Genomic DNA, 15,469 nt, shown 5'->3' with positions numbered 1-15,469 from the left:
TGTTAATGATGTCAGTATACTTGTACTCCGGTCTTCATAGTAGTCCTCCTCGCCCGAAGATAAATATTTCTCTAAGCTTGTACGATTATTACCACACATGGACTTGGAAAGCCACAACTTCAACACCCCATTCAGTGCTGACCACACTTACCGTGAAATTATATATATAAATATAGTCTGTTCTCTTCGTAGAATGTTCCACGCAGTAGTTGGTTGCTGCTGGTGCTCCAGTAAAGCGTCATTACATCATACCCCACGTGATCACGCGCTCGCTTTGGTCGCTCTCATCGCGAAGGAAGATGACTCCTTCGCGTCAAGAGGCTCCTCATGCCACCTGAACGCCCCAATGTACCGGTGAAGCTGTCCTTGCCCTTGGTGAGTACTTTACGGTTCTACATTGTGTGCTCATTGCGAGACATCTATGGGATTGCTGACAGAATCAATTCCAGCAATACCAGCAGGACATCTTCACCGAACTGCGCTCGGAGGATGAGTTGGTGATTCTTGCTCGGGGCCTTGGCCTCTTACGCCTGGTGACGAATTTGCTACATTTCTATGATGCTGCAGGGAACAATTTGGTGCTTGTTGTTGGCGCAGATGACCGCGAAAATGAATGGATTGGAGAAGGTACGTTTGCTGCGACTCGGACAGTTTACTGGTGGGTTATGTTGAAGCATAATGATGCTGATCTCTGTCAGCATTGGCTGAGCACTATGCTATCAGCAAAACCCCTCTTGCCAGGGGGCTCAAGGTGATCAATACGGACAGGGCCACGGTTCCGATGCGGTATGTCCTCATGCATCATTCATGACCTTCTATGCTAATGCCAGTCCAGCGAGAAGATCTATTCCGAAGGTGGTATCCTGAGTGTAACATCCAGGATACTAATAGTTGACTTTCTGTCGAGTTAGTGACGACCCTACTGCTGTTTTGCGACGGTTGACCCTCCTAACCCGCTCTAGAGCTGCTCGACCCTGAGAAGGTCACTGGCATGATCGTGCTTCATGCTGATAAGTAAGCAACTATATCTGTGCTTCTAGAGATGACATACTAAGAACAGCCAGGATTGTGGCAACGTCTATTGAAGCCTTCATTATCCGGGCATATCGAGAGCACAACAAACGTGGATTCTTAAAGGCCTTCTCTGACTCCCCGGAACCATTCACGACCGGATTTGCCCCTTTGGCGAATTCCCTGCGCAACCTCTTCCTTCGCAAGACCTCGTTATGGCCACGCTTCCATGTCACCGTCGCGGAGGCTCTCGAGGGCCATCGAAAAGCGGAGGTGATCGAACTTGAAGTCCCGATGAGTGATAAGATGCGCGAGATACAGAACGCCGTCCTTGAGTGCGTGGAGATTTGTATAGGAGAGCTAAAGAAAGCGAACACTGGACTTGACATGGCAGACTGGACCCTCGACAGTGCTTTACATAGGTCTTTCGATATTGCAATTAGGCGCCAACTGGATCCCATATGGCACCGTGTGAGCTTCCGGACCAGACAGATCGTCAGTGATTTATCAGATCTTAGGGCAATTCTCCAGTGCGATCACCCATCTCTATGCTGTGCTTCATGAGTTGACCTAATCTTAGTGCTTTGCTCACCTATGACGCCGTCTCATTCCTCAAATATCTTGATACGATTGTCACAGCACATACTCCGCCTCCTGGGTCCACGAAACATAGCTATTCACCATGGCTGTTCCTCGACGCAGCCGATGTGCTTTTCCAGACCGCGAGATCAAGAGTATATCAGGGGCGAATCAGCAACGATGTAGTTCGCTCATCATCCACGTCTTTACCTACCACACTCCAGCCCGTTCTGGAAGAACAGCCAAAATGGGAAGTCGTAGCGGAGGTCCTGCAAGAAATTGAAACGGACGCATATCTCAATCCAGTCAAGGTGGACGAGTCCAACAGTACTGTCCTGATCATGTGCAGTGACCAACGGACCTGTCGGCAACTTCGCGAGTACATGGGCACAATGCATGCCAACGTGAGTAGCAAGAAGCAGGAGACAAGGGATACATTGGATCCAGGTGATGCCATCCACGAGAAAAAGGGTTCCGCTGAAGTGATGATGCGCCGAAGGCTGCGGGATTATATGGACTGGAAGTTATCCTTGTCTAATGTTAGCAAGAACTTTTCGTCAAACCCCGCGGGTGACGGTTCCCAGTCGCCTGCGGTGAATTCACCTGGTTCTCTGAATCAAGGGAGAGCCCCAATGAACAAGCGGCGCCGAGTCCGAGGAGGAGGCACTCCATCCGTCCCAGCACGCGCGCCCAACAGCGGTATCCAAGTAGATATTGAACCTCCGGCCCAGGTGTCGGCACTTCTAGATGAAATCCAGCCTACTGAGGTCGAAGAGACCCAAAAAGAGGAGGTTATCATCGATGATTTGGAAGATATGGACGATTACTACGAATTGTACGATATGGATGACTTGGTTATCATACACCCTTACGACGGTGATATGGATGAGCATATTCTGGAGGAGGTTCGGCCTCGGTACATCATCATGTACGAGCCAGACCCTGCATTCATTCGACGAGTCGAGGTCTACCGCAGCTCCCATGTTGGGAGGGACGTACGCGTTTATTTCATCTACTACGGGGGATCTGTTGAAGAACAGCGCTACTTGAGCGCCGTACGGCGAGAGAAAGACTCGTTCACAAAGCTCATCAAAGAGAAAAGCGTAAGACTCCTTCCCTGTGCTTCCCTCCTTCCACTAATCCGAGCCAACAGAACATGGCCGTCACCATCACACATGACAAGAGTCAAGTAGACCCTCAAGAACAGTTCCTTCGCACTGTGAACACCCGTATTGCAGGAGGCGGCCGACTAGCCGCAACAGCATCACCACCACGAGTCGTGATAGATGTACGCGAGTTCAGAAGCGCCCTTCCATCCCTCCTACATGGCAACAACATGATTGTCGTCCCATGCCAACTCACAGTGGGCGACTACATCCTCACGCCCGACATCTGCGTAGAACGCAAATCAGTCCGCGATCTGATATCCTCCTTACGGAACGGCCGTCTCTACAACCAAGCAGAAACCATGCTCCAACACTACAAGAACCCCCTTCTTCTTATCGAATTCGATGAAAACAAATCCTTCACCTTCGACGCCTTCGCCTCCGCAACCACCCCCGGCACAACCTTTCTCACCGACTTCGGTTTCTCTTCCTCCGGCACAAGCACCCTATCCGCAAACAGCTCCCTCGTCAACCCATCTAGCCCCAAATCCGCCCAGCACTTACTCGTTCTCCTAACTCTCACCTTCCCCCGGCTCAAGATCATCTGGTCCTCTTCCCCCTACCAAACCGCAGAGATCTTCGCCGAGCTGAAGAAGAACAACCCGGAGCCGGATCCGATTCGGGCCGTTCAGACTGGGCTAGACATGGATATTGCGGCGTCATCGCACTCCGGCGATATTATGGCTGCGGCGGGGATCGAGCATCGGGTCTTTAACCTCTTGCCTCAGGATATGCTTCGGGCGGTTCCGGGTGTTAATCCTAATGTCCTTGAGCGGTTGATTGTGGAGACGGAGAATATTCAAGAGATTGCGAATATGAGCGTGGAGCAGTTGGATCCGTTGGTTGGGATAGAAACGGCTCGGAAGATAGTGGGGTTCTTTCGTAAAAGTGTGTTTGAGAGTTGAGATGATGGTTGTATATATTCGATATTGTTGAATACTACGAGAAGCTAGAGATACGAAGCTACTCAATTCTACAAAGGAGTATAGGTTGGTTGTATATTCATATTCGTGACCCTTTCATAAATCTATCATCCAGTTTTGTCGAAAACGAAGAAGCGTAATGAAAAGGAATAACGAATAAAAAAAACAGGGAGCATACACAAGAATCGCTCACACGCCAGACCGTGCAGCCTTCTCGTACGCAGTAAGCCATCCTTCTGTAGCTAACCCAAGAACGCCCTCATGATGGAACATGAATATGTCCAGAAAACCGATGATCCTGCATCATAAAGAACATTCCCCGGCATAACCCCTGTTACTGATCCATACCCCGAATTACACGGAGCCGCACCGGGCGCAGCAAAGGCAGAACGCGCCTATGCGGAGCCGGAAGGTGCTGCCGCCCTGATTCCTTTACTCGAGATACCTTCACGGGAAAATCTCGACTAGCACATACACAGACAGGATGCACAAGCCGTCCGATTTCTTTCCTTTCAAAGCAAGTAACAGCTTTTTTCAGAAGAATACTCGGGGGAGATTCTTCCCATGAAGGTTTTTTGAAGAAAACAAGAGTTTTGACGAGTCGAGAAAAAACAGAACCGAACCCAGTCGCTCCGGCAGGGATATGAGATCGTGCCCCTGAAAGGGACATTTAGAGCTCGTCGACATCGATCTCCTTCTCGTCTTCGCTCTCGCGGTCCTCGTCGAACTCGACATTGTCCTCGAAGCCCTCGTGGCCGTAGGTGTCGGTCTCGTTGATCTTGGCGTGTTCGGGCAACTCGCCGTAGGCCTTGAGACTTCTGGCCTCGTCGGCGGTGTACTTCATGATGACGTCGCCCTTTTCGTCTTGGTAGTCACGCAGCGAGAGAAGGATAATGTCACCCTGGTTGATCCAGACCTTCTTGCGGAGCTTGCCACGGATGTGAGCGAGACGCTTCTCGCCATCGAAGCAGAGTGCCTCGAGACGGCCGTTACCAAGCATCTTCACGACCTGCGCATACTCCTGACCCTCTTCCTTGAAGACGAGCTCACGCTTCTCGTTGTCGTTCTCGTTCTTTCCACGACGACGGTTCTTACCGCCCTGTTTGGTTGCAGATACGTTAGCAAAAACAGTCCTAGACATGTGTATAGACGTGTGGCGCAGTTTCGCTTCGTTCTCCGATGCTCTCTGAATATGGCAGCCTCTATGCCTTCCATATCCCACATCTTCCTGACTGGAAATGTGTCGTTGAGGTGGGATATGGTGGCATGAGGTGGGCACCAGAGTCAAGCGTAAAACAAAGCGAAAATCTGTAAGGCGGGGTACCCGGGTGGGATGCAGCACGAACTCACCTTTCCCTTGTTCTTGGGCATATTGGGATCTCGCTAACCGCGGTGGTCTTTCACTCGATGCGATAGGAGATGTCCGGGTAAGGGGAGATTTAAATAGATGTCCCTGAGGACCAGAAGAGTGGAAGTGGGGGGAAAGACGAGGAAGGCGGAGGCAAGCGAGAGGCCGGCGCTTCATGTTTTGCGAGGCTTTTCGTTGGCTTATGTCATCCATGGTGGGTGGGTGGCGTGGCGGCCTGATTTGCGCCTGAGGCTTGCCACAAGGGGTTCGCCAATCATTGTCGTCATGAAGCCACCGCCCGGTGGCAGAATCAGGGGACCGCCGAAGCATCCCCGAATGCTGGGATAACTTTTTGGCTCGCTAGAGAATTGAATGTGCTCATTCTTGGTTCGTATTCCACTTCTTGTGAATTGTTTATCAGTTCCGTTGCTTACAATATGTTGAGATAGATACATATCGCTCGCTGCTGGAAGGGCTGGCCTTTTTCTGTTCCGATCCGGCGATAGGCGCATCATACTACTTAGTGCTAATATACCAAGCATCCAGCTAGCGTCCTACCATCTATTCTATCATTATTGTACTATATACGGAGTCAATTGACTTGCCTCCGAGGCCTGCAACCCACATCCATCATGAAGACACTAAGGAGTCACAAATCGTTCATAATGCGATACTTTCCAAACTACAAACCGTCCCATGTCGCCTCCCGGTACTTAAACGCAGATGTCCACCCTCTCCAGCCTAAAATCACACACATGTATGCCACCCGCGACAAAAGCACACTCTGGTGGATGGTAAATCCATCGCATCTGATGTCCGTGAGGATGAAGCGTGTGGTTCGGTCGTGGTGTAGCCGACGAGCCCGGATGGCATTCCGGCTAGCGTTGAAAGACCATGGGTTTGATGCGGACGGTCGAAAAGCAGGGCAGGAACTGCTAGGTGACTCTAATGGGAAAGGGGGGAATGGAAAGAATCTGAAGGGGCGTGTTGACCTATTGCTTCATGCGGATATCTTGCGGGAGCCTTTCGAGGTATTGCGAAAGGAGATGGATGCTGGAGTGAGTGCTTTGGTAAATCATTTGAAGACGACGAAAGATGCAGCTCCTAAGCCGGCCAAAAAGCAAAAGAAGGCAGTGGATGCTCGTGATGATAAAGGGAATGAGACATCGTTATAGCCTTGGCCGACTTCTTCTTCATACTACTACTGTAGGTTAGTTCTGGACACCGGTTCGGGTCCGTCATTGTATATATGTACAACATCAGTGGATGAGCAGACGGGAAATATACTTAGCCCCCTTGCGATGTGCCACGCAAGACATGCAGCGATTTCCTCTCATTCATGCATAATTTTCTCAACAAAGATAAGATGAACGAGAGGGGAGAATGGAAATTTGTTAAATTCCCATATCACATTATCACGGGATAGTTCTTTGGATGGAATGAAGAAGCATCCATGTAGTTATCGCGGGCCAGAGACCACGCGGCCGAGCCTCCTTGGCGCCTGTCGCTACCGGCCGATCTTCATTCAGCCTGAAGAAGACAACAACAACCTCACTTTCCTCTTGCGATCAACTCTTCCTTCCCTTTCAGGATCCACAGGCCACCTACTCACGAATCGACGTTGCCAGACGTCACGAATTTGTTTTCTCTTTGATGCGCCATCCCTGATATCCGCTACCTGTTCCCAATATGCTGGTCTCCTTGACAGTCGGCAAGGTAGACGCAGGAGTCGCCGTACTCTTGACCCAGGACAACAGACTGGTCAGTTTGATTCCATACCCACGCACTTACAGCGAGCGATTGACGCACGAGCCTGCTCAATATCTCCTCCAAATAATCCACTCTGCGCTTCGAGTAGCCCTGACACTCAACTAACCCGCCCCAGATCGAATTCCCCTCCGTCCTTCTCCCCAGCAACATCACGTCCGGTAGTATCGTCGACATCACCGTCGCGCGCAACCACGCAGCCGAATCCGCCAGTGCCGCAAACTTCCAGTCGCTCCAAAAACGTATCCTCAATACCTATGGCATCAAGACCCCCACACCCCCGGTTCTCCGTCTCCGCAACGCAACCCAAACTTCCCTCGTCCTGGAATGGGACCCTATTGACCTAGCCACCGCATCCCTGAAGTCACTCTCCCTGTATCGCAATGGCTCCAAAGCCGGGTCCATTCCCCGTCCGCTTGAGACGCGAAGCACCAAGATTAGCGGTCTAGCCATTCACACCGAATACACGTTCCACCTCGTCCTGCGCACTACCGCCGGCACTTACCAGTCGGAGAAGTTGACCTGCCGCACGCACAAGATGACAGATCTCTCCGGTATCACAGTGACGGCGGGCATCCTCCCCCCACAACAGAAGGATGCTCTTGCAGCTGCGTTGGATCGCATCGGTGGAAAGCTGATCGACTCGGTCCGCATTGATACCACCCACTTTGTCTGTACCGAGGGGAGGGGTCCGCTCTGGGAGAAGGCCGTTGAGATGAACATCCCCGTGGTTGTTCCGGAATGGGTGGATGCTTGCGAGGCTGAGGGCACTATTGTTAGTGTTCGTGGGTATTACCTGAATGCTGATCCCAAGGCAAGACAGCTGGGCCCGATTCACAGCTCTACTCAGCACCAACGAACGGTTTCTACCGCCACCTCGAATCTGGCGCCCCCAGCTGCGCAGGCTCAGACCTCCTCACGGCAGACGGGGCAGGAAGATGAGCAGAACCTTGAGCCCCCGGTTACGCCGTTCCCGGGAGCTGAGATGACCGGCCAGCCCATCGCGGAAGAGAAGGAGGTGGGATCGGACGAGAGCACAGAGTCGCCGCCCCCTCCACCTCCGAAGGATGAAGAGGAGGATGAAACTGCCGAGCAGAATGGCGATCATGAGACACCGCCACCTCCGCCAGAGAAGGACGAGAGCGAGAGCGAGGGTGAGGGTAAGGACGAGGAAGAGAAGACTGAAGAGGACACGCAAGAGCCAGCAGAGGAAGAGAAAGAGAAGGACGACTCATCAAATGCCAAAGAGCGCAAATCAAAGGAGGGAGGAGAAGGGGACTTTAATGAAGTCCCTCTGTAATGACGTGCCCCCGGTAGTAGACGACCGCTCCTGCTCCTCCCCCTCTTCCTCTTTTCATTTCTTCATCTACGATTCAAGTTGACTAGCGTCATGAGTGTATATCCGATACATTAGCCCTCTTCCCCCACCCCTACCACGACCCTTTATCGCACGAGTTCATTTTGTTATATTCCTTTCTTCAACACGGGCGGAAAGATGATGTCACAGGGCCGGTGTATGTTACGTTTCTTTCTTATTTTATTATACTATATTTTATATTGTATCTTCATTATGCCTACCCCTCCACAACATGTATGCTGTCCTTCCCACACTATCCCCTATCAAGGCAGTTATCATAATAGAATTAAGTAGTATTTTGTACAGCAAATACAGGACAAATAGGTAGCACCATGCACAAGTATCATTAATTCCCAATCAATTCTAGCTCTATCATCGCATAAAGTCTAGATGCTAGCTAGATGCATGCAATAAAATAACCCCGAAAAATAAAATGCCCCGAAATGTAATATCTGTACATCGTCGTCATCCTCTCATTCGCATATAGTACGTTATCCCATCATTCATGGCGTACGTTAACCTCGTAAATAGGTGAGGTGAGGTAAGTCTATCTGCTGTAAAGAAAAAATTTTTCCCTTCTTCTTTCTGTTGAAGCAACTTATGAAAAGTGTATGTACCTCGGGCAGAGATGAATCAATTACCCGAACAACTGGTTTTATGGTTGATGGGTTTATTTGACGTTGCGGACAATGTCGTCGAAAGCCTTCGCGACGTAGGCGACGTTCTTCTGGCTCACTGTTGAGAGGGGAGAGAGAGGGTTAGTGGGTGTGCGTGTGGGGATTAAGATTGGGGGGGATGGGGTAAGGGAGAAAGCTTACAGCCGCTGATGGAAGCTCTGCCGGATTTGATGAGGTAGACGTGGTATTTCTCCTTCAGGGCTTGGACCTGGGTAGGGGTGAGGCCGGTGTAGGAGAACATGCCGTTCTGTGAGGGGAATCATGGTTAGTATATATGTTTGTGGGACTGGGGAAAAGGTGAAGGAGGAATGGTATGTACCTGTTCAACGATGTGCTTCCAGGTCCCGGGGGTCTCGAGACGGACGAGCTCATCGTACAGAGCAGCGCGCATGGCCTTGATACGGGAGCTCATGACCTTGAGATCATCGTGCCATTGCGTGGTGAGGGCATCGTTGGTCAAGACCTTCTTGACGATGGAGCAACCGCCAGTAGGACCCATGGAGAACTCGCCGCGGATGAAGTGGCAGAGGTTGTTGACGACGAGATCGCGCAGGTTTTGGGAACCCTCTGCGACGACGTAGTGGAAAGCGCCGACACGCTGGCCGTAGAGACCGAAGTTCTTGGAGAAGGACTGCGCAACGCACATCTCCATATGGGGCTTCTCGTTGAGGAAGTAGCGCACGGCCCAGGCGTCCTCGTCGGCGGATCCGGAGGCGAAACCCTGGTAGGCGGAGTCGAAGAAGGGGAAGATCTTCTTGCGCTCACAGATCTCGGCAATGGCCTTCCATTGCTCCTTGGAGGGGTCGAGACCGGTGGGGTTGTGCGCGCAGGCGTGCAGAAGGATGACATCGCCTTCTTGGGCGTCGGATTCAAGGGTGGACATCATGCCCTCAAAGTCGAAGGAGCGGGTCTCGGGCTTGTAGTAAGGGTAGGTCTTGCGGGGGACGCCGACGAGGTCCCAGATGGTGACGTGGTTGGCCCAGGAGGGGTCGGAGAGCCAGACAGTCTTGGGCTTCATCTTGTGAGCGAGGAAGAGAGCACCCAGGTGGTTGGCGCCAGTGCCGGCGACGGACTGGACGGAGCCAATGCGGGCTTTCAGGGCCTTGTGCTCCTCGCAAAGGTTCTTGGAGTCGAAGCCGAACATCAGGTCCCGAGCCAGCTCGAGGAACGGGATGTCGCCTTCAATCGCGGTGTATTCGTGGCGGAAGGGGCTGTCTTCGGCGAGCAATTGCTGCTCGGCCTTGCGGACAGAGGGCAATGGCCAGGGCTTGCCATCGTCAGTGCGGTAGACACCGACACCGAGACTGACTTTGTCGGGGAAAGTGTCGTTGGCGTATTCGCGGTTGAGGGCGAAGATCTCGTCCGCCGGTAGCGGAGTCAGGTTGAGGACAGTCATGGTGGTGGTGGTGGTGGTGGTGGTGGGAGTGGGATTGGGAAAAATGTTCAGGTTATTGCAGCCAGTAGTTCAGATTTTAGGAAGAGGACCTGAAAAGGTATATAAAGTGGAGGAGGGGCAATCGGTAAGATTTTCCGATAGAGAAGCGGCGGTGCGAAAAGGTGGAGCAAAGGAGGGAAAGAATTCAAAGAGGGTGGAGGGCGTAATAAGATCTAGTCGCGATGCAACACGAGGAGCGGATATTTACTGAGGGAGGGGGGTAAAAAAGGAACGGGTATGCTAAATTCAGTAATGAGGGTGGATCAGTGTGAGCAATGAGTCAGGGCGTGGATGAAGAATTGAAGCCGTGAGGATTGGCCGATATCGCCCATCGCGACGCCAGCCGTGCGGGTTGGCGTCACAACTAAATACCCGCTGCTGCTGCTTCATTTCCCCCCGATCCCCAAACTGCCTACGTCGATCGAAGAGATTTGCTTTTGTTTCTTGCCACTGACGATGCGGCAAATGCGATGACGGCAAAGTCTGTCTAATTGAAAGGTTCCTGAGGAGGCGCAGTGGTGGGTCGAACCAGACATTGGGGAATGCGACCCTTCCTGCGTTGTGCCTGGAGCAGTAACTGACGGAGGAAGTTGGAGGATATATTATCGTCTCTCACTTCCTCGTGTCATCCTCCTTCCAACTCCGAGGGGCCGGATTTCGTGTTCCTGCCTCACATTGCTTAGCGCATTCGCAGTTCGTAATTGTTGTCTGCAGGATCCATGTCAGATGAATTCATACTAGCTTTGTCTATGCGAGTCAGCTGCCGGGTGGGATAGACCGTTAGTCGACTCTACGTAGTCAATGAGACAATGATTAACCACCAATGCTACCCTACTAACCATCTACTAACCACCAACTAGATTAGACTATCAATCGCTACTGTCATTTTGATTGACGGACAGCAACGGAGTTATAGTAGACGGCTACACCCGGCTATTGCCTGGTTGCCCCAAAGCGCTGTCGGATCCGAAAGTAACCGAGCGGATATTCCGCGAGAACGATTGAAGCTAATCATCAGAAGACCAGGCGTTATAGTGGTCATTCCCTGCTGTCTGACACTCAAAGACGAGGATGGTATCAATTGATGCTTGTATACCACGTGAAATAAGGTTGCACAAACGGGCCACACCTTGATAACGGATCGAGAGCCGAGCATATGAGGGGTCGTGAGGGGTTGGCTGTCCCTCATCAGAGGACATGGTCAGAGCGACACCTCTCTCTGACCATTGCCTTGCATCAATCTGTCTCGTGGATATAATTGAATAGACTGACACCACTATGCCTGCTCTTAATGACGAAAAGACCTTGAGAGAGATACGACCCCGGGTCCTTCTCCAACCGCTTCACAACAGCATTCCGTCGGAGTTGCTACCTCGGTTCGACCCGGTCTACGTGGAACACTACAACAAATACAATGCTGGGAGGCTACATACCCATGAGGTTTCTATCGAGGAATTCCGCAAGAATCCTGCCAAGTATGCCATCGTCTACGGTCGTGCTCAAGGACCTGATATTTTCCGCATCACGGAGCAGACATGTCCTGTGGAAGGAGGCGAGATAACCATTCGTATCTTCGAGCCTGCCCCAAAATTGGATGAGCATGGCAAAGCCAAGAAGAGGGCTGCATACGTCAACTTTCACGGAGGAGGCTGGGTGTTTGGCGATCTCTCAGTTGATCATGATTTCTGCAAGACACTCGTCGATGGCCTGGACGGGCAATTAGTCGCGTTTGATGTCGACTACCGTTTAGCTCCTGAGCACAAGTATCCAATCCCCGTCGACGACTGCTGGGCCGCTTTCAATTGGGTCAGCTACTATTCCCTGTCTACATTGACCGGTATGACCAATGCCAACTGACATCCCATGCAGATCCGCTCCCAGAAAGCAGAGGAGTTCAATGTTGATCCAGATCGAATGGCTGTTGGAGGTTGTTCGGCCGGAGGCCACCTGTCGGCCGTGGTCGCTCATCTCTGCCGTAATGCCGGCATTCCATTGCGTCTGCAGGTGCTGAACGTGCCCGTATGTGATCTACACAGCGGCTACACTCCGGATGGCGACTTCGATCGGGAGAACTGTCCCTATGAGTCCTACAGAGAAATGGAGTTCACCGCAGCTCTTCCCGTCGCACGAATGGCCTATTTCCATCGTCACTTCTTGGGGGTTCCCCGACCAGCACGTTCAGAGGAGGTGAGAAACACCGAAGTAATTGCTGCAGCCAGAGCTGCACTCAAACTGCAAGATGCTGATGTGGATTATAGGACTGGAAGATCTCCCCCATGTTTGCGCCTGACTTTTCTGGACTAGCACCTGCGTTGGTCTTCACCGCCGAAATGGATCCTCTGCGGGACGAAGGGGAGGGTTACGCTGCCAAATTGAAAGCTGCCGGTTGTCGAGTGGAGATGATGCGTATGGCAGGAGCTCCCCACACGTTTGCCATGTTGAATGGCATCATGGAGAGCGGCCGTATATACATTGAGAAGGTCATTGAAGCGATGAAGCGGGAACTGACTGTGTAAATAACCAATTGGTTCGGCTGAAGGGATATCGGAGATGGAGTGCAGTACAAGTAACAGATAGACAAGAAGATGGAGATGCGGAGAGGCAGGAGGATCATGGTTTATCCGACGAGAATCCTTACCGTATGATACGATTCAGGCTGGACAGCGAAGGTGTGGCAGACGGGTAACCGGCGTCCTGAACATTACCGGGCCGGGAGATTTCGGCAGGCGGTATCGGAAACAGTTGGGGTGGATTAAATATGCGCGGCTGCTGCTGCTCTTCTTCTTCCCTTGTTTTCTGCGTGGTTTGTTTGCCGTCCCCCAGGTTTTGGGTAGAATTGGAATATCATTAGATCTGTCCCTTTATTCTGTTTATTTTAGAGAGAAAATGTACGACCAACACTCCGCACATATCCACAACAGGATTTGAATTGTGGTTCCCCAGAAAAATGGCACCATTGGCCTGTCAGCCACACTGACTAACCGCGTGATGATGAATAGAACCAAAAGCCGGTCGTCATGTTGACATCTGCCCACACTTCCCGAGCCGCGGTGCGCTCGATGGCCTCCTTGACACATGCTGCATCTCGAGCTTCGGCCTCCCCCGCAGTTGCCCGCACTGCCGTGGCTTTCACCCCCGCCTCGTTCAGTTGCCGTCGTCTTCTGAGCTCCAATAGCCGACCTGTTCAACAATTCCCCCGTCTCCAGTCCTTGACTTCTACCTCCAGCAAGAGAGCTTTCGGTACCACCGTCAAGATGGTATGCTCTACCCTTTCTATCGAATCGCATCTATCGTGCGGATGACGACTTCGCCATGGGGGAACTGTTCCCAGTGGGAGACGTTGCTAATCGGTTATTGTTTTAGTCTTCGGCTACCCGCACTGAGACCGATGCCTTCGGTGAGATCCAGGTATGTGCTACACTCATGATGACGATGCGAATAGACTGGAAATGCTAACGGATCTCTGCTCCAGGTCCCCGCGGACAAGTACTGGGGTGCTCAGACCCAGCGGTAAGATCCCGACCTCAACAGTCGCTGCCATACTGGCAACTGGACATGCGACCGGTGGAGGAGTGAGCAGACGCTGACCGGTGCGACAATAGCTCCCTGGGCAACTTCGACATCAACCAGCCCCAGGACCGCATGCCCGAGCCCGTTGTCAAGGCTTTCGGTATCCTCAAGGGTGCTGCTGCTGAAGTGAACATGAAGTTCGGCCTCGGTAAGCCGCTATCGATCAAGGCAGCACAGCTTCCGCGAAGTTAACATCTGGAAATAGACCCCAAGATCGGTGAGGCCATCAAGCAGGCTGCCGCTGAGGTTGCGGAGGGCAAGCTGATGGACCACTTCCCTCTCGTCGTCTGGCAGACCGGTTCCGGTACTCAGTCCAACATGAACTCCAACGAGGTCATCTCCAACCGCGCCATTGAGATCCTGGGCGGCGAGAAGGGCTCCAAGAAGCCCGTCCACCCCAACGACCACGTGAACATGTCCGCCTCCTCCAACGACTCTTTCCCCACCGCCATGCACATTGCCGCCGTTCTGGAGCTGGAGAACACCCTCCTGCCTTCCCTGAGAAGCCTGCGCAACGCCCTCCAGGTCAAGGTTGAGAAGTTCGACAAGATTATCAAGATCGGTCGTACTCACCTGCAGGACGCCACCCCTCTCACCCTCGGCCAGGAGTTCTCCGGCTACGTCGCTCAGCTCGACCGCAACATTGAGCGTGTCGAGACTAGCATCCCCCACCTCCGCTACTTGGCTCAGGGTGGTACCGCCGTCGGTACCGGTCTGAACACCTTCAAGGGCTTCGACGAGGCTATTGCTGCTGAGGTCACCAAGTTGACCGGCACTGAGTTCAAGACCGCCCCCAACAAGTTCGAGGTTCTGGCTGCCCACGACTCGATTGTCGAGGCTTCCGGTGCTCTGAACACCCTGGCCTGCTCTCTGTTCAAGATTGCCCAGGATATCCGTTACCTTGGATCCGGTCCCCGCTGCGGTCTCGGTGAACTCGTCCTCCCCGAGAACGAGCCCGGTTCTTCCATCATGCCCGGCAAGGTCAACCCTACTCAGTGCGAGTCCCTTACCATGGTCTGCTCCCAGGTCATGGGTAACCACGTCGCTGCCACCGTCGGTGGCATGAACGGTCAGTTCGAGCTGAACGTGTTCAAGCCCCTCATGATCCGCAACCTGCTGCACAGCGTGCGCATCCTGGCCGATGGTATGACCAGCTTCGAGAAGAACCTGGTGCACGGTCTGGAGGCCAACGAGCCCCGCATCAACTCTCTCCTCCACGAGAGGTATGTATTTCCCTTCCAAAATTAGATACATGTAAAGATGACAGCTAACGGTGGTGTAGTCTGATGCTGGTCACCTGCCTCAACCCCGTCATTGGCTACGACATGGCCTCCAAGGTCGCCAAGAACGCCCACAAGAAGGGCCTCACTCTGAAGCAGAGTGCTATGGAGCTGAAGGCTCTGAGCGAGGAGGACTTTGACAAGCACGTCCGTCCCGAGCTGATGCTGAGCCCCAAGGAGAAGAAATAGATGTATAGCAGGAGAGATGTTTTGGCTTAGCTTGGAGGAGTCATCTAGCGAAGACTATATTTGTATACTCAGGAATACTACTGTACTATTCTCATGTTCAACTTTATTGCTTGGATAGATCTCTTCGCTGTACGAAGTATAGATTTTTGATCGGGCTGATGACGGGG

General features: G+C 52.4%; 7 protein-coding genes across 7 annotated transcripts; 5 read left to right on the top strand and 2 right to left on the bottom strand.

The window, feature by feature from the left end:
* Positions 1–327: 327 nt before the first annotated feature.
* Positions 328–3,661, top strand: AKAW2_61154A (ssDNA endodeoxyribonuclease RAD1; the record flags this gene model as incomplete). The annotated part of the gene is made up of 8 exons (XM_041693359.1): positions 328–375; positions 450–627; positions 699–786; positions 836–906; positions 963–1,014; positions 1,065–1,541; positions 1,592–2,693; positions 2,744–3,661. 8 exons carry the CDS (start codon positions 328–330, stop codon positions 3,659–3,661), a joined length of 2,934 nt encoding a protein of 977 aa, XP_041546652.1.
* A 688-nt stretch (positions 3,662–4,349) lies between these two features.
* Positions 4,350–5,050, bottom strand: TIF11 (translation initiation complex factor eIF1A; the record flags this gene model as incomplete). Its single annotated transcript, XM_041693358.1, has 2 exons — positions 4,350–4,778; positions 5,030–5,050. 2 exons carry the CDS (start codon positions 5,048–5,050, stop codon positions 4,350–4,352), a joined length of 450 nt encoding a protein of 149 aa, XP_041546651.1.
* A 609-nt stretch (positions 5,051–5,659) lies between these two features.
* On the top strand, positions 5,660–6,202 carry AKAW2_61152A (uncharacterized protein; the record flags this gene model as incomplete). The annotated part of the gene is made up of 1 exon (XM_041693357.1): positions 5,660–6,202. One exon carries the CDS (start codon positions 5,660–5,662, stop codon positions 6,200–6,202), a length of 543 nt encoding a protein of 180 aa, XP_041546650.1.
* A 514-nt stretch (positions 6,203–6,716) lies between these two features.
* Positions 6,717–8,094, top strand: CHS5 (putative chitin biosynthesis protein (Chs5); the record flags this gene model as incomplete). Its single annotated transcript, XM_041693355.1, has 2 exons — positions 6,717–6,788; positions 6,913–8,094. The coding sequence occupies 2 exons, from the start codon at positions 6,717–6,719 to the stop codon at positions 8,092–8,094; spliced, it is 1,254 nt and encodes a 417-aa protein (XP_041546649.1).
* A 727-nt stretch (positions 8,095–8,821) lies between these two features.
* Positions 8,822–10,224, bottom strand: AKAW2_61150S (putative aspartate transaminase; the record flags this gene model as incomplete). Its single annotated transcript, XM_041693354.1, has 3 exons — positions 8,822–8,886; positions 8,970–9,075; positions 9,148–10,224. The coding sequence occupies 3 exons, from the start codon at positions 10,222–10,224 to the stop codon at positions 8,822–8,824; spliced, it is 1,248 nt and encodes a 415-aa protein (XP_041546648.1).
* A 1,317-nt stretch (positions 10,225–11,541) lies between these two features.
* AKAW2_61149A (alpha/beta hydrolase) lies at positions 11,542–12,779 on the top strand (the record flags this gene model as incomplete). The annotated part of the gene is made up of 3 exons (XM_041693353.1): positions 11,542–12,069; positions 12,133–12,450; positions 12,522–12,779. The coding sequence occupies 3 exons, from the start codon at positions 11,542–11,544 to the stop codon at positions 12,777–12,779; spliced, it is 1,104 nt and encodes a 367-aa protein (XP_041546647.1).
* Positions 12,780–13,280: 501 nt separating this feature from the next.
* FUM1 (class II fumarate hydratase) lies at positions 13,281–15,302 on the top strand (the record flags this gene model as incomplete). Its single annotated transcript, XM_041693352.1, has 6 exons — positions 13,281–13,520; positions 13,627–13,671; positions 13,736–13,773; positions 13,866–13,981; positions 14,039–15,056; positions 15,116–15,302. 6 exons carry the CDS (start codon positions 13,281–13,283, stop codon positions 15,300–15,302), a joined length of 1,644 nt encoding a protein of 547 aa, XP_041546646.1.
* Between the last annotated feature and the right edge of the window lie 167 nt (positions 15,303–15,469).

Source organism: Aspergillus luchuensis, chromosome 6 (genome assembly GCF_016861625.1).
Source record: "Aspergillus luchuensis IFO 4308 DNA, chromosome 6, nearly complete sequence".
Lineage (NCBI taxonomy): Eukaryota > Fungi > Ascomycota > Eurotiomycetes > Eurotiales > Aspergillaceae > Aspergillus > Aspergillus luchuensis.
The sequence above is the reverse complement of the archived record's forward strand: the minus strand, read 5'-3'. Positions and strand labels throughout refer to the sequence as shown.